The sequence below is a fragment of the Chroicocephalus ridibundus genome, chromosome 5 (genome assembly GCF_963924245.1).
Source record: "Chroicocephalus ridibundus chromosome 5, bChrRid1.1, whole genome shotgun sequence".
In the NCBI taxonomy this organism is placed as follows: domain Eukaryota; kingdom Metazoa; phylum Chordata; class Aves; order Charadriiformes; family Laridae; genus Chroicocephalus; species Chroicocephalus ridibundus.
The window spans coordinates 21,028,528-21,049,579 of record NC_086288.1 but is presented as its reverse complement, the minus strand read 5'-3'; the positions used below and the strand labels follow the sequence as shown (position 1 = coordinate 21,049,579).

Below are 21,052 nucleotides of genomic sequence, written 5' to 3'. Positions count from 1 at the left end.
GACACCTACTAGAGCTGACAAAATTGTGTGGGTGGGATCTTTCTTGGCAGCCTTTGACTACATGGCCTCTTGGGCATTGGTGTTACCCTTGGAAGAGTGCTACAAAGCTAAATGGTTAAAACTGGTGCTCTCAAGCACCTCTGAAATGATCGTGGGTAAAAGGTTAAGTGATGTTTGGGGCCAAGGATGCTGAATGCTCCTGGTAACAGGGATGCGTTGTGGCTCTAAGCTTTTCTGAATATCAAGCTCTAGGTGCCTTGTGCAAAGAGAGGAAGTGTAAGTATTGGATGGTTCACACTCCAAATATTTCCTATCTAAATCAGAGGGTTTAGAAACTTTTTTTTCTATGCAAGGTTGCAGTCAGTCAGCTGGTACTGATTTTAACTGGAGTGTCATTACACTTAGAAAACGTCCTGGGAGCTCAGTCAAATGACTTGGAAAAGGGCAAGCTTGTGGTGCTCATTTCATTCTTGCACATCCTTGATGTGGGTGTGTTGTTCTTTGCAACTGTGTCCCTGCTCAGTTTGTAGAGCTCCTTCCATTAGCTGTGATCCTTCTCACTCATTTAGAGAGATTAATGTCAAAGCTCCAGCGTTGAGTAGGGTAGCTATCATAGGAGATTTCATTTAAAGCATAGTCTTCAGAAGACAGCCCTTGATTTTTGGAGATAGAAATGATCCAAACCATCTATTTCCTTATATCTTTATGCAGTGTTTCTAAATGAAAAGCTAATTTTGCGTTCGTCTCAAGATGTCTTCCTTTTCTTCAGTCATTTGAGCACTGTTGTGCTGTTCAGTAGATGGTTGGGCAGTACAGAAAGAAGCCGTCGGTTGGAATAGGATGCCTGTGTTTCAATGAAGGCAGGATTTATGATTGCTTATACTTAAGCATATTTTCCCAAATGTTAGTAGATACACAAGTGTACTCTGCAAGCACTGACGAGTGCCCTTTGCTTGCTGGAACCAGGCCACATCATCTAATAAACACTTTGCTAGAAAATGAGCTTGCAAACAGAAGTTCCAGAGTGTACTTTGCAGCCGCAGCAAGTACAGTACATAATTTACAAACAGGAGGCAAAGACTCTACCTCTAGCCGAAAGCTATTGCTAATTTCTCCTCTATTATAGCTGCTGTGAGAAGTAGTATTAAAAAATATAAATCACTGCAGTGAGGAACGTGAACGGATGGTATTCAGTATGGCTGTATTTTTAATTAGAAAATGAGCAGGATCATGGAAACAATACAGCTCAGTCTTCCTAGGCGGCTCTAGAATAGCACTGCGTGACTCAGATCCATGTATTCTGACTATTTTGGTTTTGACTCATTAAAATGCATCTTCTCCCCAGAGTAAAATGTTCCTCGGGTCACCTGCCCTTCCCATGGGGTCAGGTACTCTGCTTGCATCTTGTCACATCTGGAAATAGCACCAAAAATACCAGGTTACACACCAGTAGAGAGATGAGCCTGGGAAGCTGTGAGTCTGCATCAGCCAGAACAATGAGACATTTAGATTCATAAGCAATAAGACAGAGGATAAATATGCTTGAGTCAGATTGAGGAGTGGGATATTCTCTGAGATAATTGCTCTAATTGATACAAGGCCAGGTGCTTTCCGCATGAAAGCAGCATGCTGACCTGACGATACCTGCCCATCAGGACTGCGAGTCGATCCTCCCTTATACATCCTGCAGGGATTCAGACTCTATTAGCCTGTGTTTACAATGATCCTTTCACAACCCAAGCTGGTATACGTTTGCTCAATACCATACTTACTGTGTGATGAATTAATAGCTGTAATAGTTTCAAGGCAAGACTTTGTCCCATCGATTGCAGAGGGCAAGGGTCCACCTTCAGTCGAGCATGGGAACTGCTGCCGGGTCTTAGAGGCTGGCACAAACCAGTAGACGCAGCATGTAAGCGGTGGAGATTTCTGCTGTGGCCCTGCCTAGACTAGGGAAAAAACTTTTCAGTCAGTTTGGCTAGACTGTTCTTCTCAATTTCCCAAGGAGCCAGTCAAGCTGATTGGAGGAGCCAACTGTTTTAAAGGTCTCCTGTACCTCAGACCCAGCTCTTCGCTAGAAACCATTGGCTGATGTTCAGGTTGTGAGGCAAGTATAACTGATCCATATACAGAGCTGTGTTTGCTTTCTTAACTCCAAAGTGGGACCATCCCTTTTTATCATCAACCTAAACATTTGAAGCTGTATTTTTTTTTTGTGGTTGTTTTTTAACTGAAGTATTTCTACTGCAGAAACTCTAAATATACTGCTCTCAACCTGCTGTACGTCTGTAAGTGTCAGTAAAAATTCCATACTGTTCATGGTTTTAGTAAATGGAAAAACAGAGATTAGGTGAATTGTTCACCTTAAGCCAGCATTTTTTCTGCATCATCTAAGTGGAAAGAAGACGTTTGTCAATGAGGTTTTAGGTAGAACCAGTTAAATGAAACTAAGTACTGTTATTTAACACTATTACAGCTTGCTGTTGTAAATTATAACTTGGCTGTCTGTTACGATTAGAAGAGGGAATGGTGCTTTCTTCTGAAGTGTGTTGTAGGTTTCACCAAAAGGCCAAGCATGGATGTCTGCAAAGAACAACAGCTTTTGCATTTGGAAAGTGTCTTCCTTTGATGAGGTTGAAGAAGGAACCGTGTCAAGAGAGCTTCATGCTTAAGGCTAGTGCTGTGCTTCTAGAATTAATACAGTGTGATACATCTTCTGTACCCCTTTTGAAAAAAGATCTTGGAACTTAATGAAAGGAAATAAGCCCGCACTAATCCCTCTTTGTACTGTCAAGCAGAGGAATGCAGTAATGAGAAACTGAGTGACTTGACTAAAGCCACTTTAGGAGCTTGTAGCAGCGTCAGAAGCAGATCTAAGCTCCCAGTTGCCGTGTCTGAGCACTGAAATCATGCTTTTTCTGTTGACTGCAGATGGATGTGTAAACGGTTCTTGATCGAGCTGGTTATCACGACGAACTAGTTTGGACCCACGCTTAGCTACTGACCATGCAGATAGAGAAGGTGTATCCTTTGGCCTCGACCACCTGAGGTGGGTTAGGATTACAGAGGTTCACATCCCTGTCTCATAAAATGGGTCATATTCCCCAAGCTTAGTGGGAGTCTAATACCGCATTGAAATCAGCAATACTATTCTGATGATAGTCTAGGGGAAACTGCTCCTGTCTCTACTGACAACATCAGTTTTCTATTTCTTCAGTTTGAGGTATGCAGGAGGCACAAAGCGTGCTATGGAAACGATAAAGTCAGGGTTCTGATTCACTAATGGGGATGGCATGGCATGGATGACATGCAGATCTCAGCTGTCCACCCCACCCCACCTTACGTCCCATTCCTGGACAGCTGAGCCATAGTGAATCAGCTGCTGAATGACTCGTTTTACAGCATGATGTTTTGAAGTTAATCATCACTGCTGTTCGCTTGCCTTAAAACTCCTGACTGCAAACTGCAGCAATTCATCAGCTGATTGATGAGCAGCAGGTCAGCTGTCTGCTCAGCCGCATGGGAGGCTAGGATGGTAACCTCCTCAGATCTGTAGAGCTTTGCATCTTGATGGTGTGTGGGAGACCAGATGGAGCCAGTCTGCAGCTGGCTGAATAGAGAGGTGGGATTTTAGTCTTTTATGATTGTAATATTTAAGTACCCTCTATTCCCAATAGAACAAATGGCAAAACTCTTCTGTGCTTCACTGGGTGCAATTAAGGGAATGCTGTGTACTTATAAAAAGCTTACCCTGCTTCAGTAAGTTAAAAAAAGCATAAGACTTGAGTAGCACACTTGTGTTTTCTTTGCACTTAATATACTTGTACTCTTATTTCAAAGCTCTCAATTTTGCCATCAGCAATTCTAGCCTTTTTCTCAACACTTTTTGCTGGCCACCCACTAGGTTGTCTGCCTTTCCTGATGGTATTTCATTTTGAACGAAATTTAACATGTAGGACTGAGGAGATCACACTCAGCTCGTGCATTGGTTTAGTTTTTTAAAAAGTGCTTGGAGGACAGTTAATTTATGAATTTTTCTAAAGGAAATAGATCCAGGGGAGGTGAAGTTGTTTCTCTAAGATGATCCCAGTATTGGTTGTCTATTAAAGCTTCTTTGCTTTCAGTCCAGCTGTCTGCTCATAAATTTTCGTAGAGTAAAGTAGCTACATGCCTTGTCTGTTGTTTAAGATGGGCGATATTTCATTGCATGCTTTGGCTGGTCTGAAGCCTTTGTGCATCCTTTTATGTTTCACTCATTCTGTAAATCACTCAAGCTGTACAGGAGTCACTATGGAGCATACAATGGACTGAACTTTTCTAGAATCTCTGGTGGCTTGTAACTTGTAATTACTGCTGTGCTAATCCATCATGTCACTTACAACAGATACTTATCCTGTGTGGCTCATGTTTTAAACTTCTCCTCTGATACCAGAAAAAAAAAATAATGTGTGATTATCAGAGAGATCTACAAGGTTAAAAAACCCCTCACATTTGTGGGAGAACAGCCTTATTTTGAACGGAAAAATTAATTAAAATGTTAAGAGGACATCATCCAGATAAAGAAATTGTCCATAAATTAAAATATAATTTACAAATGAATTTAATAAAAAGATTAGTCAGTGATGGAACACACTTCATATAGTGAAGTTTTAACCTACAGATAGAAATCTCAGCTGCATTGTGATCATGGTAGGATACAAGTGTGCTGAGAAAGCTAGTATGTGCTACGTGTGTTCTTCTTTTCTCATTCTGTGTTTCAAGGCTGCTGCTTTTGTGTGCCCAGCAATACAGGCAAATTGTTTCATGTGTTTTGTTTGGAAGGAACTTATGTCCTCTCCTCTCCCTTGGCCTGGGTAGTTTTCCTGCAATTGGGGGTTTTGCCGTGATGTAGTTTGCCTTCGCGTGCTTGTCTGCAGCGGTGCTGTGGCATGGCCACCCTCAGCATCGTTAGGCTCGTGTCACTCTTCCTGCCCCACAGAAGAACATGGAGAAAGGGCAGAAGTGGGGTTGGTTCTGGGGGCTTAAGCAGGGGACATGGATTTACAGCACAGTGGCATCAAGAGGAACTTGTTTGTTTTCTTCCCTTTTTCCACCCTTGCAGATTTTGAAAAATTAAAGGCGTTCTTAACCCCCCTGCACTTTTCGCTATGCTCCCAAGCATATACACAAATGCATTCATATCCGTCACGCTTTTGCAGTTCAGTATCCAAGGACTTTAGCATCGAGGGTCCGTTCTCATATGCGAGTGATCAGTCAGCAGTGCTGCATCTGTCCTTCCCGCATCATCAGCTGGATCTATTTATAGATCCAAGAAAGAGTTCCTTTGCACATTCAGGAGGAAAATGCCTTTCATTGAAATTCAGTTCCTGGTCTGTTCTTTGCTTACTGGGGTTTTCCTTTTTCCTTTGCAGCCTATTACTGCCTGAGTAATTCTTTGAGAACTTGACAAAATTGTTCATCCTCTGCTGTTCTAGTGAAGATGAAGAAGTATCTCAGGGCTCGGTCAGGTTTATTATGCCTGCCTCAGGTGCTTGCTCACGCTGCCAGAGGCTGCAATTCACTGGTCTCTGCTGTGTGCAAGATGTGTTTCTACTGTCACGTCGCTGTCTAGCAGTATCGCCTATGGATAGTTTTAGTCCTCTTCTTACTCTGTGATGGATTCCTTCTGAGTTGCTCTTAATCTTGCTCTTGATTTCAGGAAAAAGCCCATGTCACTCCTCTTTCCATCTCCTATGTGAATATGAAATACCATTCTGTACTCTGCCGTTTACAAGATGCAGTTAATAAGAAGTATTTCTAGGAAGAACAATATATAAGAAGGAACTGTAAGTCAAAGTTGGTGCTGAAGTCACACTGCCAGAATCGTATGGCAAATTCTTCATGGAAAATGGAAGCAAGAAGACTTGAGCTGGGATAGTTCTGTGATCTTAGTTTCTGCAATTAAGGCATATAAAACGCCGACCTGGGGTTTTTTTCAGGTTTCTTATCTTCTCAATAGTTTGAGCTGTAGAATTGCACTTTACCTTTCAGTGCAAAAAACAAATGCTTTGTAAGAAAAGCAGTGACACTCAGCTGTATGGAATGCAACCAGTGGCCTCTGGGTCTGGTATGCTTTTGTTTTAGGTAGCCTGGGTCATTGTCTAAAATACTCCACACTTTCCAGAAACAATTAAGAGAGCTGGATGTTGCTGACAAGCACCTAGTCCTTACTTCCTTTCTATATGTTAAAGCTGAGGCTTATTCTGACTTGCTCAGACTTTCCCAGGTTGGTGCAAGTAGTCCTTTTCCCAGCAGTCTTTTATTTTGCTATACCTCAATTTTGTAATGCTGTCCTTAGCAGCAATGGGAGATGGTAATCACTTGCTAAATGTGGTTTGGGGTTTATGGTGAAGCATTGAGGTATGATGAAGCGGCTCTGAGGGGATATAATTGCAGACCTGAGGTTTGCATCTACTCTGAGGAGGTGTGCCTTGGGACTCATAACAAGTTCAGTCACCGTTCCTCTGGTTGAGGGAGGTAGTGTGGGAGATAACCTGTACATAACAGAGGAGCTGAAAATGTTTGGCAGTGGCTTTAAAGGCACTTTTGTGGCTACTACTGAACCCCTCAGTGGGTGCTTCTATAAAGGATGCAAGCTCTCCATATTGTTGATTTTGTTGTATACACCTGATGTGCAGACTGAGCTCTTTAATGTAAATGAAAACAAACCAACGCAACTTTCCACTGTTGCTAGTAGAAAACTGATTTTTTTTTTTTTTTTTTTTCCCTATTGCTGATCATAGAGGTTTGGACAAGCACTCGGCAGCCTGGAAGCTATGTCCGATTCCTTTCGTTTTGCCAAACTGGAACTCAGCTCCTGCAGGAAATGGTGGCGTTTTGAGCACATCATCTTTGGCTTTCTAGTTACACCAGTGTTACTGGGAAGATTGAGGCTTCTTTCCTGTCAGAGGCTACTCAAAGTCAGAATTTGGACCTTAATGCCCAAGATCTCATGTTCTTCATAAGGATACTAAATGCAGAAAAAATGTTTTATTCCTCTTTCCATAATGCAGACAGTTAATCGACTTCTCGCTGTCACAGGAGAACATCACTGGTAGAGAGCCAGGAAACTATTTCATTGCTCTTTCCTTCAAGTCGGATCTTTAACAAAAAAAAAGTCACTCTTTTCCTTAAAAAAAAAAAAAAAAAAAAAAAAAAAAAAAAAAAAAAAAAAAAAAAGGACAGAAAGAGGTGAGAGAAATGTTTTTCCATGTTAGTGATAGCCAAATGTTTCCAAAGCCCGGTTAAAAAGTTCCAGTTTTAACTCTCAGGACGTCTCTTACTGGAATCATATTTCCTGACTTTTTTTTCCTAATTCCTGCTTCTCAGACATAGTACTGTTGTGGTTTATGTAGACCTGTGCTCTATATGCCAAGGATTTGTGGACCAGATTCTGTTCTGTGCCCAAATTTCAATTCTACTCAGGTTATTCTGAAGACAGGGTTTGGTGTTACGTGTTTAGCTTCTAAGCTAATTAAAACTAAGCATGCTGCTTTGTGGCTCCACCTCTGTATAAAATGCAGCAGGAGAGTCAAGGTAACAAAGGAGTCCTGCTGGCAAAAGTACGTGTGTTGTATGAATCATCCTGTTGGCTGTACTGTATTTATCTCTGGCACACTTTGATATCGTCCCTTTTCATCGCATGGAGAACGTGTCCTGTGTCCTGTTCACTTACAAATGAAATCCTCAGTGTCTGAACACAGGACATACAGAACGTCTCTTAGCTGTACGACTTGATGTCTCACTGAAGCAGAACTGAACTACCTCTATCAAGCAGCTTCCAGAAATAAACGGCAAACAAGTGAGCAAGTATGTACCTTTTGGGGCCAGACTTTTGGGAATTTTATGTTATTGTTATGAAGCAGTATATCTATTTATGACCTGATGATTTTTTTCTTTCCTCTTGGTGAAGCTCTGTGTGTCTCAAATTTAGTTTTGTCTGAAGAAGGACCCATGTGGTCCTGGGTGTAATTGTTTTGCTGAGAGTTACAGGATTGCAAGCTTCAAAAAGGTCTCATTCCCTTTGGGAGTTAGTTGGTAGAATTTAAGCACTACCTGCTGACCTTCTAAAAAGCCTTGCACTTTAATGGGCAGTAAAATATAGTGTGCATGTGTGAAATATGTTGGAGAAAAACCCTTCTGTGATTCACACCTGTTTCTGTTCTTACCATGCTCGGTAAAGTTAATGTATGGTGGAAGTGAAGGTTTTTCCCCAAACGTCGTATGGCAAATGAAAGGAGATATTGCCTGAGTCTGCAATATACGAAATAGCAACTAATTGCTGGCTAAAACCTTTGCAGATTCCAGTCTCGCACTGAATTGGGCCGTTTTGGTTAATACGAGATCTGGATTGAAACAACTACTCTCCTTGTTTTTTCACAGTGCCAGTATTGATGTCAAGTCGTTTTGCAGATGCAAGCTAGCCTTTCTCACTTTCCCTGGGGAGTAATACCTTGGAGCCACAGGGCTACAAATGTTTGGTGGGTGGCAGTGTTTACACACTGTCCACTGCCACTTGCCTTTTGGCTGAATAAACTTTGCTACCGTAGCTGAAAAGATTTCTGAATTTTGGTGCGAACAGGACACCGTTCAGTGCCAGGGGGCTGCAGAATGTTTTGGATTTGTTCAAGTCTGTGGTTTGTGGTTAAAACACGGTGAGCTTTACACCGTATGAAGACCTAGGAAATGCTGCAGAAGGTTTGCGTCAGCTCCTTAGTAATAACTTTGTTTCTTAAACTTTGCTAGCCTTTCAAAGAGTCCAAGAGTCCTTATGCATCAGAGTGCTTTAGTGTTGCAGAGTGGCCGTCATGGGGTTGCACCTCACCTGCCCGGTGATTTGAACTCTCTTGTATGGGAACCTTGTTCTCTTCAGTCCTGCACCTCGTCCTCTTATTCTGTGGCACATGTGTTTATTTTATTCTTCTTTTCTCTCAATTCATTGGGCTGGATGGAATTGAATTGCTGTTTGAACAGCTGCACAGAGTGACTAATGTCACCTTACAGACATGGAGACTCCTCACTCCCATTTTGATGCAGATATCTTTTGGCATCTCACAAGGCAGGATTAGCACAAGCCACATAGGCCAGGAGGCTCTCTTCACCGTCCCTCTCTGTTTTGGCAATTGTTTTCACTTTCTCTTACTGTTTACTTACTGAATCCCTCAGTCTTGTGCTGGTTTGAATGCCTCCATTGTCCGGACATGCTGCCAGCAGCAGCAAGTCTGTGGCTCTCTGTGTGGTGCTTCAGGTCCCCAGGAATCTAGCTAATAACTTAATAGCTTCTCATCTCCACTCAGCTCACTCTGAAAAGTGCTTTGTTGTGAGTTGTGGAGCACACAGATGGCAGCACGCTATTTATTTCCAGGCTGTCACATCGCCAGTTGTTCTCAAAGTGGAGTGCCTTTACAGACTCGTGTTTGCTGAGGTCTATGGCTTTAAAGTGCCTTTTCCCAACTAGGATTCAATACAATGGAGAGAAAAGCAACAGCATCTGCACTTACAATGATGGTTCAGAGGCATTAACGCTTTTCTCAGGCTCAGGGACACGCTCTGTCAACACAGGAGCCTGGCAGCCTGTGGATATTACCTTCTCAGTTTGATCTCCCTTGCCTCCCAGTTGTGGGGAGGATGGGAAGCAGTGTGCGACACTTTCTTGCATTTGATCCACCCGCTCCCCAAATGCGGCTGCCCCATGAGCACTCACAGCCCAATAACTGCCCTAGTAGTTAAAACCAGCACGTAAGTATTTGTGGTCAAAATTGGGCACAAACTTACTCGTAGTCAAGACTATAAAACCCAGGCTCCTTAAACTGACAGGAATTGGTACTCACAGAAAACAGGGGAGGGGAGAGGGAAGGAGGGTATGACTCAATGCTCAAGAAATCAGGGAGATTTTATCTTTTGGCCTTTTCACATACTGCTCACCAAAAGATCTCTTGGGTGGTCATAGCCCCCTCGCCGCCTACCCACTACTCTGGATGACTGAACAGCCTGCAGCGCTGGCTGATCTTTTCCTTGGAAAGACGTTTTCATTTCACAAGCACTGAGGTGCAGGCTGATGAGTAATTGCTTTATTTTTCCTTAAGTATTAAGAAAATCTGAAGCTGGAAAACACAGCGCTGAATTTTTACATTGTCACAGAATTTGGAGAGAGGCTTTAACAGATCTCTGACTCTGCTCATATCTTTGATATCATTGGTGAACTTGGACAACGTTGGTGAGCAACTATACACAGGCATTTTTTTCTAAATTTCTGTGGAGCCCCTCAGAGAGTAGGTGGAGACAGATGCGCTGTAGCATCAGGCTTTAGCCTGGGTCACACCTGTCACGGTGTGGTTGGAAAAACCCAGCACTAATTTACCAGGGTGGAGTTGGGAAATTGGAGCTTTTGATTGCAGTTACGTGGCTGTTGTGTCGCATAAGGAGACTGTCCTCGCACACAACCTCTTCGGGGCCTTACTTCAGCCTCTCTTCCTCTGCTCGGACTGGGGCTATGTCAGCCCGTGACAGCCTGAACACGCTTCCCCATCAGAGTGCTGCTCTTAGGTACCTACTGTCAGGATTTGCCCGAAGCTGTCCATGAACATTATGCCACATGCCCAAAAGCTTTACAGAGAGCTTGGGTTCCCAAAACCCGTCGGGATTCTTGTATCCTGCATCTAACTCTTAACCTTGACCTCTTATCTGTCGTTTAATGAAGAAACAGCAAGATATAAAAGAAGCGCCTGGCAATTGTGACAGACAGGTAGTGATGAGAGCCTGTGTTGGCCCTTTCCTGAGAAATCTGCGCAGGCTGGAAGACAGTACAATCTTTACTGCTGTGTGCAAGCAACCCAGGGTATGACTCTGGGTTTTCTTCCTAGTGCAGTACTATCTTTGGAGTGTAGAAATCCTCTTACATCACGCCTTCTGGTAATTATCACGTATCTCTTTTGTGTGTCTCCTCAGGAAAGGATGCCACAGACGCCTCTCTTTGCAGCTATGTTTGACAGCAGCAGCTACAACAGGAACCTGTATCAGTCAAAAGAGGATACCTGTGGAGGGCTCTATTACCATGACAACAACCTCCTGTCAGGGTCTCTGGAAGCTCTGATCCAACACCTGGTACCCAATGTAGATTACTATCCTGACGTAAGTCTATATACCCAGGTAACTATATGGCTAGGCCTGATGTATCTTGTAAAGGGGAACTTTCACATATGCAGCAAAAGCAGAAGGTCTCGCATCAAATTGCTAAGGAAGGGGTTCAAGTGACTGATCAGCAATGGCGGGATAAACACATGCTTCATGTGAGTGCAGTATGCAGTAAGTCACCTAACGCAGGAAATCTAATTCTTTATTACTCCTGTTGTGAGGTGTGCAACCCTGGTGACTCATTTATAAAGTAAGTACCTATTGTGACCTACTGTTTGATGGATTGTATGTACCATTGACCCTTAAAAATCTGTAAGGCAAGCTGAGGAGAAAAGCATGACCACTGGCGTGACAGGATGAATGTATTTAGTTTAAAAATAAACAGTTTTTAACGCATATTTCCCATTGCTCATCTGAGGTCGACATGTATCTTGCAATTGGCAACTGAAGCGTTGAACTAGTACCACACTGTTCAGAATCAGCAGAGGCTTTACATGAGAAAAGGACATTTGTCATCTGAGAATTTTTGGTCTGTCTAGATGCATCCATGCATTGAGGCATTTTATTTAATTCTTAGAAAAGAAGAGTGATATCAAAAGGTCGGGGGGGGAGGGGGCAGTCAGGTATGACTGAGGGATGATGAAATTGCATCTCTGCTTGTTGAAAGGCTCCTGCTGAAGACATAACTCCACTTATATTCAGCTTCTGTTACTGTCATAGATGTATTCACATTTCCAAGACAGGATCTTTTTTAACTTGGGTCAGGGTTAACAGCAGCACAGGACTGTGCTTAACCTTAAATGTGCTTAATGTAAAATTCAGACATGTAGCAATTTAGACATCAGTTGGTCGAACGTGATGATTTATTCCAAGTCCCTAGAATTGGAACGCTGTAGAATCTTTCTTGTGGGTGCCACAGATACTTAACTACTGGCAGTGTGGGGAGTGGAGTGGATGTTTTGAATATCCATCTCACAATGAGTTCAAATCACGATATATGGAAAACTAAAGCAGAATAAGGAGCCTCTTCCTGTAACCTCAGAATGAGTTATTAATTTTAATTCTCTGTAATTAAGCTATGTAGTTCCCTCTGCTTTCACTCAGGAGACCAGCAATACCCTGAGAAATGAACAGCATTTGGGGATTCTTAAAGGAAGCACAAGGTCATAGTATGCGGTTTACTGAGGTTAGGCAGGCAAACACAGCATAGCAAAGATGGTGTGTGTGGCAAAATTGAGTCAGCTCAACAATCTGGTCAACTGGCATCTTTTTTTTTTTATTATTTCTCTGAAGACTGTTTACTTTCACTAGCAATGTGGAAGCAGAAAAGATTTCTCTGTTGGTATTCTAAGTAGCTTGGACTTGCAACATGAGTTTCATTCCATTGTCAGCTAGAAAGAGTTATGTAAGCTGGTAATGGCTCTCACAAAGGTTTGCTGTAGAGCAAGAGAAGATGAGTTTAAATTTGATTGTGGGTAATTTCAGGTACTGAGCTTGTAATAAGGTGGTGTGCAATAGGAGAGCTGAACGAGCCCTGCCCTGCCTTGTTTTGGTTAAATCTTGCATAACTTGGCTCAAGAATTAATTTATAATGCTGATTCTGGAGCAGTGACAAGTGTTAAATGCTTAATGCTGTAGTATTAGCTCCTGACACAGCCACATGCAGAGTTTTCTTCTGCAGATAATAAAGCATTAGGAACTGATCTGTCAGGAACATATTTTGAGAAAACATAAAACTGGTGGTAATTTATCTCTGTCTTCCTCTTGTTTGCAGAGGACATATATCTTCACCTTCCTTCTCAGTTCACGTCTGTTCATGCATCCGTATGAGCTCATGGCCAAAGTCTGCCACCTGTGCGTTGAGCAGCAGAGACTAACTGAGCCAGGCCTGGACAAGGTAAGATCCTTCACTCTCAGGATCTCCTCTTAGTTCCAGTCACTGTCTCTACCCTGCCCACAGCAACGTGTTCCTACTCAAGAGAGTCCTCAATAGGATCAAACAGATTGAAAACCCGATACCAGCAACTAGAATTTGACCCTTTATTCACTGACATTCGTGAGAAATTTCCACAGTGCTCAGCCTGTCCTCCGTGAAGACTGTTGCAGCTGCTGCACTGTTTGTTTTGCCAATATGTGGGCCAGAAACAGAAGTGCTTGCTGTTAATGACATATCCTGCACCGACCCTGCAGTGGTTGCTTTTGATTCACGGTTCAGCGCCAAAGTGTTGGAAAGACATTAAAGATGAATTAAGCACATCAATGGGAATTACACTGACCTGTCTCCTGTGCTTAAGCTACACTCTTGCTACAGTCTTTCCAGAGTGGCTTAGGTTACTGGCCCCTTTGCGCAGGAACACATGGTGTTTTGTGTGTCATGTCTAGAGTTGAAAGGAGGCAGGATGTGGACGTTTGGGTAGAACCTCCACCCCAGTGGAAAATGACACAAATTAAATTAAGATACTTGAATACTTCCACTGGTTTCTCACTATAAGGTGTAGCGCATGAATAAGTCTTGGCAGAACTGGCGTTTATCACTTTCATTGTTGATAGTTAGCCGTAAGTTATGGAAACACTAATAAATGTCTTGCACTGAGACACTCCTGATAATGAGGAGAATCGTTCTAAGATTTCGACCTACCTGGGCCTAATTTCCAGGTCAGTTAAGCCAATGAGAGTCTCTTCATTGGCTTCTGTGGGTATTGGCTCTGGCCTGTAATCCAATGCTGAATTAAATAAAGCTTTAAAATTTAACTGACCTTCATACCCACTCCACAGTATCCTACAGAAGGAAAATCTATTTCCTTTGGGTTAATTATGTGCTGTATTGCTGTTACATGTAATATTCCTCCTTACCATTTTCAAATAGAACTGGAATCAAAAAATTGCGCCCAAAATCCTGCAATTGTTGACTGAATGGACAGAGACATTTCCTTATGATTTCCGAGATGAAAGAATGATGAGGAACTTAAAGGAGTTGGCACAAAGAATAGCCAGTGGTGATGAGGTAAGTTGTCTGCGCACAGTTATTGAATGAAAAGGCATCCCTTTAATGCTTTGATATTGCGGTTTTGTTGTTGTTGTTAATAACATGGTATGGCTCTGGGTGGCTAAACTGACTTATTATGAAGCTGCTGGTAGGCAAAAGGTTCTGTCCAGTACCTAGGCCTAGGAAGAAACTACACAGCATAAGCAGACCCTTTCCAACACACAGGCAAGGTTCACTCCATCCCTAAACGCATAATATAATTGCATATTGTGCAGACAGACACAAGTTGGTGGGTATTAGTATTTTTCATTTTAGCAATTCTGCTTGGAAGAAGCTAGATAAGACACTGGGAAGCCTTGCATATCTGAGAAATCCCTACTGATGAAGTTGTGTTGGAATTGAGCCTCTGACCTGTAGGTCAATGTAAGAGTTATAGCAGGTTTGGGAAAAAGTTTCTAAAAGAAAACCGGTCCAGGAAGAATTGTCTTGAGCTTAAAGCATCAGATATGGACTCAGAGGAAGTCTATCATATTCCTTCCTTATGGATTGAGCACAAAAGGAAATCACTTGACTCTTTTCTAGTCCCAGTTCTCAGAGAGAAGTTAAGTTTCACGGAGGTCTTATGAAATATTCTGATGCTTAACTGATGCTTGTCTTGTAAGTACCGAAATAAACTTAGCCAAAAGCCAAGGTTGATATTTACTTAGTGGAAAGGCAATTAACAAGGTTTCAGTAAGCAGATCATGTGTAGCCGGGGTAATACTAAGATTACAAAGGACACTGGAGCACTGGAGTGGCATTTGGAAGAACTATAAACGCAAAGAGCAATTGCTAAATGGCACCATGTTTCTAGAGTTCCTTATGTAAACTTTTGAATAAGGATATGGATGAGGCAGCAAAGGGCATGTTGGCAAGCATGTGTGTAAGCTTTAGCGGGAGGAGTTGCGAGTGCTGCCAAAGGCTTGGGAAGATCTTGAGAGATTGTACACAAGGATGGAAGAGAACAAACCTAAACTGAATTTGGAAGCTGAAATACATTTTGATGTTGTGAAAGTGGGAGGGGGACAAAAGAAGATGGCACAAGAGGGTGACATGCAGTATGGAATACAAATGAAAAAGATGCCAAATTTGATGGGCAAGCTTAGAGTTGCTGCAAGATAGCTACAGGGGGCTTTGGACTCTGGAGAGGCAATAGCTTTGCCTTCACTGTGAGGATGCCAGGAGGCACCTTTCCCCGTACAGTACTCCTGCACTGTTGCTTTGTTTCTGGGTACTCTTAATAGGAAGACAGGGAACTGAAGTTCATTTCAAGGAAAAGTAATAAGATTGAGGACTCGCACCTACTTGAAAAATACTCACTGGCACAAAAAGAGAGAGCAAGCTATTTAGCCTGGAGGAAGCTGAGTTGGTGGACGCAAGAGTGAAATGGCAACAGTGAAGTTTCTGGCAATACAGACAGTTTAAACAGTTAAATCATCTATTGAGGGAAAAGGCAGAAGTACAAACTGCTAGAAAATGAGCACTAGGGAGCAATCTTACTCTGGCAGCGAGCTATAGATCTCTTCTAGCTCTAGCTTTGAGCTTTTTTTGACTTTGAGGTCGCCTTTAGAAAGACAAAAGAGAAAGCAAGCGCTGCAGTAAATTGACTTGCATTATTGTGAACTGCTTGGAACAGTAAATGGCAACATCCTTGACCTTGCTTTTCTACAGATTGCTTGGATTTGTGCGAGTCATTACCTTGAAGGATACAAAAGAAGCAGTGTTTCCTATTCCTGGTCACTATAGCTCTTCTACTTGTAGCTTCTTATTCCACGTCCCAAATTATTGTGCTCCAGCATTGTTAAGAGCTACCAGTAAAAGTCCAACTAAAACTGTTCACCATGTTAGTGTATTGCTCCGTCAAAAAAAATGTCTTTAGAAAAACCTTATTTTTATCCCCTTCTTCTCCCTCAATTTAATTCCATTCCTTCCACTTTTCCCCGCTCTGTGTCCCGAGAGGTCATCACGCTCGTGAGATATTTCTAGATTGTAGTGGTCCCTTTTACTGCTTAACTGACCTTTGTTTCAAGGTACATCTTTTGAAACCTTTCCCATCAGCCATTGCCTCACATTTCCTGATTAGTTCGATATAAACATTTATCAGTAGCTTTTTCTGTTGAGTGTACGCACTCACACCAAGCCACGTCCTGTATCCTGGTGTCTTTTCATGTGCACTGACCTCTCTTTTTTTTTTTTTTTTTTTTCTTCCCCACCATGATATCATATAGTGAGATTGACTGTGGAAACTCATTTAACATGTGATATTCCATATCTAGCAGGTAGTAGTGATGCATCCAGCCACTATCCATACCAAACAGAGACAAAAAGGCGTGACCTTTAGGTGAAATGTCCCATCACTTTTCTCCTGTGCTGTCCAATCCTCAGAGGTTTTTAAATATAAATGAATATCAGTGTTGTCAGTGTGAACTTAAAATCAAAAATGAGACTGTGGGACAAGTAAGTGGAAAGGATTGGGTTTGTCGGCTCAGGTAGGCTGTCACATCTTTGTGGGCTCTCACATCTATGAGGTGTGAGAGGAAACTGCTATTTCCTTCTACCTTTGTGCCAAGAGGGTTTTACCTCATCGCTGGACAGAGGGGTGTTTGTTATGTTGAACTGCTGTTAGGTCAGGTGTTAGATGAGATTTCTTGTTCTGTTTTGGAGGGTATCTCTGCCAGTTTGCATTTTCTCTGGGTTTCTCCAACTACAGAAGCAGGTTGACCAGAATTAGGTGGTTCAGCTTTGTATGTTCACCCGTTTTCTCCCTGAATTTGTTGTCAGTTCTGGGTTGACGTGAACCACAAATTCAGGCAAGGTTTGTGTTGGGTTTTTTTGGTTTTTTTTTTGTTTTGAAGCTCTAACCCACTGATTATTATGTGATTTCCATCAGTAGCCAGAATTCATCCTGAGTAGTTCAGATGTTTTTTTCATTCTCAGTTGATTACCAGTGGGGCAAGAAAATGCTTCATGAAGTTCTCTTACGATAAATTTCAAAGAATTTGGAAGGAAATGGGTCAGTGAAGCAAATGTCTGTGTGTGTCACCTGTTAATGGAAATGCAGCACTTACGAAGTAATACTCCTGTGTCTTTCTGAGGAAAATGTAGATCCTTTTCTTTAAAAGCTTGAGATCCTATTCTCTCCCCACCCCACTGAAAAATTATGCTGTATGTATTTGTCTAGAAAATCAAAATACATCTAAGCAGAGAGCAATTATTTACAAACTAACACAACAAATTCAGCCTTGGTTGAACACAGCTGACTCCAAGAATGAATCTGACCAAAGATAGTGCTGTTGTATTGAGTAAATTTGGAAATCCATATAAATGGCAGCTTTGGAGGGAATGACGAATTCATTAGAATACAAGAAACATTCCTGCCCTGGACTGATCACACCATAATGTGACTGTTGGACGTCTATTAATAAGTTTTGGATGCTCCTTTTTTCATCCACTTAGGTTTCACTTTACTGGCTTTAGGATGGTATCTGGAATTTGGGAGAGTAACCACCTTGAGCTCGCTTACACAGATCTATCTACCTGAGTCAAGTCCTGCTCCTGCTTAAATTTGTCACTCCTGTTAACTTAAACCGCCACAAGGAAGGACCGGAATGGTGAAAGAAAAGAGAAATGGTTTTATTGAATTCTTTTTCTCAGATTTACTGCAAGTTTTAACTGACTTCAGTGAAACTGGTCTTGATTTACTTCAGAGAGAAGCGGGCCCTTTCTTCATCATTGAATGAGTGTATATTGCTTTTTCTGTGGTGTTAAGCAGGAGAAGATGTAGTATTTTCATTTCTGGTATTTTGTCCAGTACTTTTCATGCAGTAGATTACGCATGTCTTTTCTGCTGTTCCTTGAGCTAACCAGGTCACTATTGAATCCGTGAGACAATCAGTGTTTAAATCCTCAACTGGATTCCTTTAGGTCTGATGAAATGCCAGTATTAGAAACTTACGTAGTAGAGTGTATATTAAGTTGACAACAAATACAGGTATCGGCATCAATCTGTTTTGGTGTTATGCAGACTTCAATACTATCTTCTCATGTTTTGAAAACACCTTCCCATTGTTTTATGTCACGACAGATCTATCGGAAGAACGTTCAGCAGCTCCTCCAGAACCTGATTCGGAAGCTCTCCACTGTTAGCCAGTATGAGGAAGTACTTGCAAAAATTGATGCCACGTCCACAGATCGCCTCACGGTTCTAAAGACCAAGCCCCAGTCCATCCAAAGGGACATAATCACAGTCTGCAATGATCCCTACGCATTAGCTCAGCAGCTGACACAAATAGAGCTTGTGAGTTGTTATACTTCAAGTATGATTTCATCCTTCCTCTCCTTTTGAAATGCAAGTTAACGTAGGATATGACTTGGCTGTTTGTGTGCTTTATTTAGGAGAGACTCAATTATATTGGACCAGAAGAATTTGTCCAAGCGTTTGTACAAAAGGATCCTTTGGATAATGACAAGGTAATTGGAGCACATCTGGAGCAGCTCTGAAATATGATGTTTAACATCCTGGAGCTCAGGAGCCCCATGAGCTGAAAGTGAGGTCCAGCAATAAATGAGGACCAGCAGAAACAAGCTTTATAGTGAAAATGCTTTAGTATTCCTCTAAAAAATTTTGTTGATGCTTTTTCTTTCTGGAGGGCAACTCCTGGAGCTCCAGAACTCAAACAACAAATTGACTTAAATTAACACATTTGCTATTTTTTTTCTGATTGAAGCTAAGGGAGAACTTAATCCTGTTAATATTTTCTCCAAGCCACCTACGTGGTCTACAGCTGAAAAAGTTGAGTTTAATTTTGGCTTTTGCGTTACTCATTTTCAACATCTGTTTATCCTTTTAGTAAACTTTGCAGCAAACTGGCAAGTGGGGCAATTTGCAGGGAGAGCGCACATCACAAAAAGGGGGCAGTGAGCTCTAGATCCATGTGAGATGAAGGGCAAAGATGCAGTGTTTTTAGCTAACCGTGACAGAGTTGTCATCTCCTTGAGTGCTGCTTTTGAGATGACTTATGCTCTGTCAATAAACTGTGCCAAAGTCAGGCAGTTAAAATTTGAATTACTGTCCTCTCTAAAACTGACAAACAGAACAGAATGACTCAAGTTTGCAATTTGATGTTCAGTCAGACAGCCTCTGAAAATGATTTTATAGGTAGAGATCACTAAAACTGCCGTGTGCCCCTTTTTAGGCAACCCTTGAGATGTGGTGTGGGAATCATTCCAAGACAGAACTAATAGCACTCGTTAGGAAAGGGGGAATCCAATCAACGTGGTAGAGCTGATCTCCCAAAGTTAGGATGCAGTATGTTAATTTGGTGTCAATGACTGAATGTAAAGGGACAGTGGAGTGGGCTGGCCTCTGTTTTCCTTCTGCACTTGCAGAGGGCATAATGTTGTCTCTGCTATAATTCAGTGGGACAGGAGTGAGGACTGAAACAGTGCTCATATGCAAGGAAATTTTAAGCAGATACTTAGCTTTGATTGTTTGCGTAAGTTTATCTTAAGTCCTTAAAGCATCCCAGTAGGACTTACAGCAGGTGATGGATTCTGCGTGCTTGCTTGAGTGCTTTACTGAGTCAACAGCTCAGGATGAAGTTATACACGCCCAAATACTATCACTGCTGCTTTCCCTCTAAGCTTTTTGTCACTCTGTGTAATTGAGTTATTCCTGATTACTTGACAGTGTTTTGGGATGGTGAGGTGGAAAGCCAAAAGGTCTCTCAGGGAAAAGATGAAGATTACACTAAAAGTTGCTATTTTTCTTCTGTCTGCAGAGCTGCTATGGAGATCAAAAGAAGACCCGGAATCTGGAAGCTTACGTGGAATGGTTTAACAGGCTCAGTTACTTGGTTGCAACAGAAATCTGTATGGTCAGCAAGGACTTTTTCTGCTATATAAGGTTTTGTTTAGTCTAGTTGTCTAAAACTGTGAAGCCTTTTCAGGTTTGGTGACCCTTTGGCACTCTTGACTTGTGCTCTTCGACTTTTCATTCTCTCAACTCTGTACTTTTTCACATATGGATGAAGTCAGCACAGGGCTGAAGAGGAAATAAGTTCCATGTTTTCGGCATCATACTCGTGCCTCAGCCTTGTTCATTTGGCACAGTAGTGATGTTATGCTGGGTTAGCCCTTCCTGGCACAGGAGTGCGTCTGGCCTGCCCTTCTCTCCTGTGAATGCCTCTTTTGAATGGGGGCATCGTTTCTCTCCCCTGTGCTGACTCCCGTTTCCGCTCCACTGTTCTTCGTACCCTTCTTGGCAGAGCCTCTTTACCTGTTTTCCTTGCTCTCTACCTGACTGGTATCTGGGTTGTCTTTGCCGCCCTGAGGGCTTTTGAACACAATAGTGTGGCTTCCTCTGCACGTAAAGCATAGTGTGAAGTTGTGGTAGGTGAGGAAGACTTTGAACTGGAGTGTTGTTTCTTTTGGGGATGGGTCAGAGTGCTCTGTTTCTGGCTGAGTGTAACGTTCTGATGGCATCTCTTGCAGCCGGTGAAGAAGAAGCACAGAGCAAGAGTGATAGAATATTTCATTGATGTGGCACGAGAATGTTTTAACATTGGCAACTTTAACTCCTTAATGGCTATTATTTGTAAGTATGTGTCCTGAGGCATTTTGAATCCAGTTTGAATCTAGATAAAGGAAGCACGGTGCTTTATACAAAAGTCTGCTGCGTAGCACGCCCAGCAGTGTGAAGTTGGGGGGGGGAATTGGTGGAGAATCGCTCAATGTTATTGTGGTGTTATGTGTTAAGAAATTATTTACTGCCTTGGTTAAATTATAGAAAAACAAATTTTTCATTGCAACTATTCAGAGAGGTAAATCCCCACTTTTTGAAACCACCTGTAGTGC

The 21,052-nt window shown here is 42.1% G+C and overlaps 1 protein-coding gene across 1 annotated transcript in view; it reads left to right on the top strand.

Annotated features, from left to right (window-relative positions):
- Positions 1–21,052, top strand: part of RASGEF1B (RasGEF domain family member 1B) — a 37,281-nt gene that overhangs the window by 1,799 nt on the left and 14,430 nt on the right. Inside the window, exons 2-8 of the mRNA XM_063336313.1 lie at positions 10,987–11,169; positions 12,947–13,069; positions 14,039–14,176; positions 18,282–18,494; positions 18,593–18,667; positions 19,978–20,073; positions 20,690–20,792. Of these exons, the coding sequence (XP_063192383.1) occupies positions 10,993–11,169; positions 12,947–13,069; positions 14,039–14,176; positions 18,282–18,494; positions 18,593–18,667; positions 19,978–20,073; positions 20,690–20,792 (925 nt within the window). The 5' untranslated portion in view covers positions 10,987–10,992. The remainder of the gene's footprint in view (positions 1–10,986; positions 11,170–12,946; positions 13,070–14,038; positions 14,177–18,281; positions 18,495–18,592; positions 18,668–19,977; positions 20,074–20,689; positions 20,793–21,052) is intronic.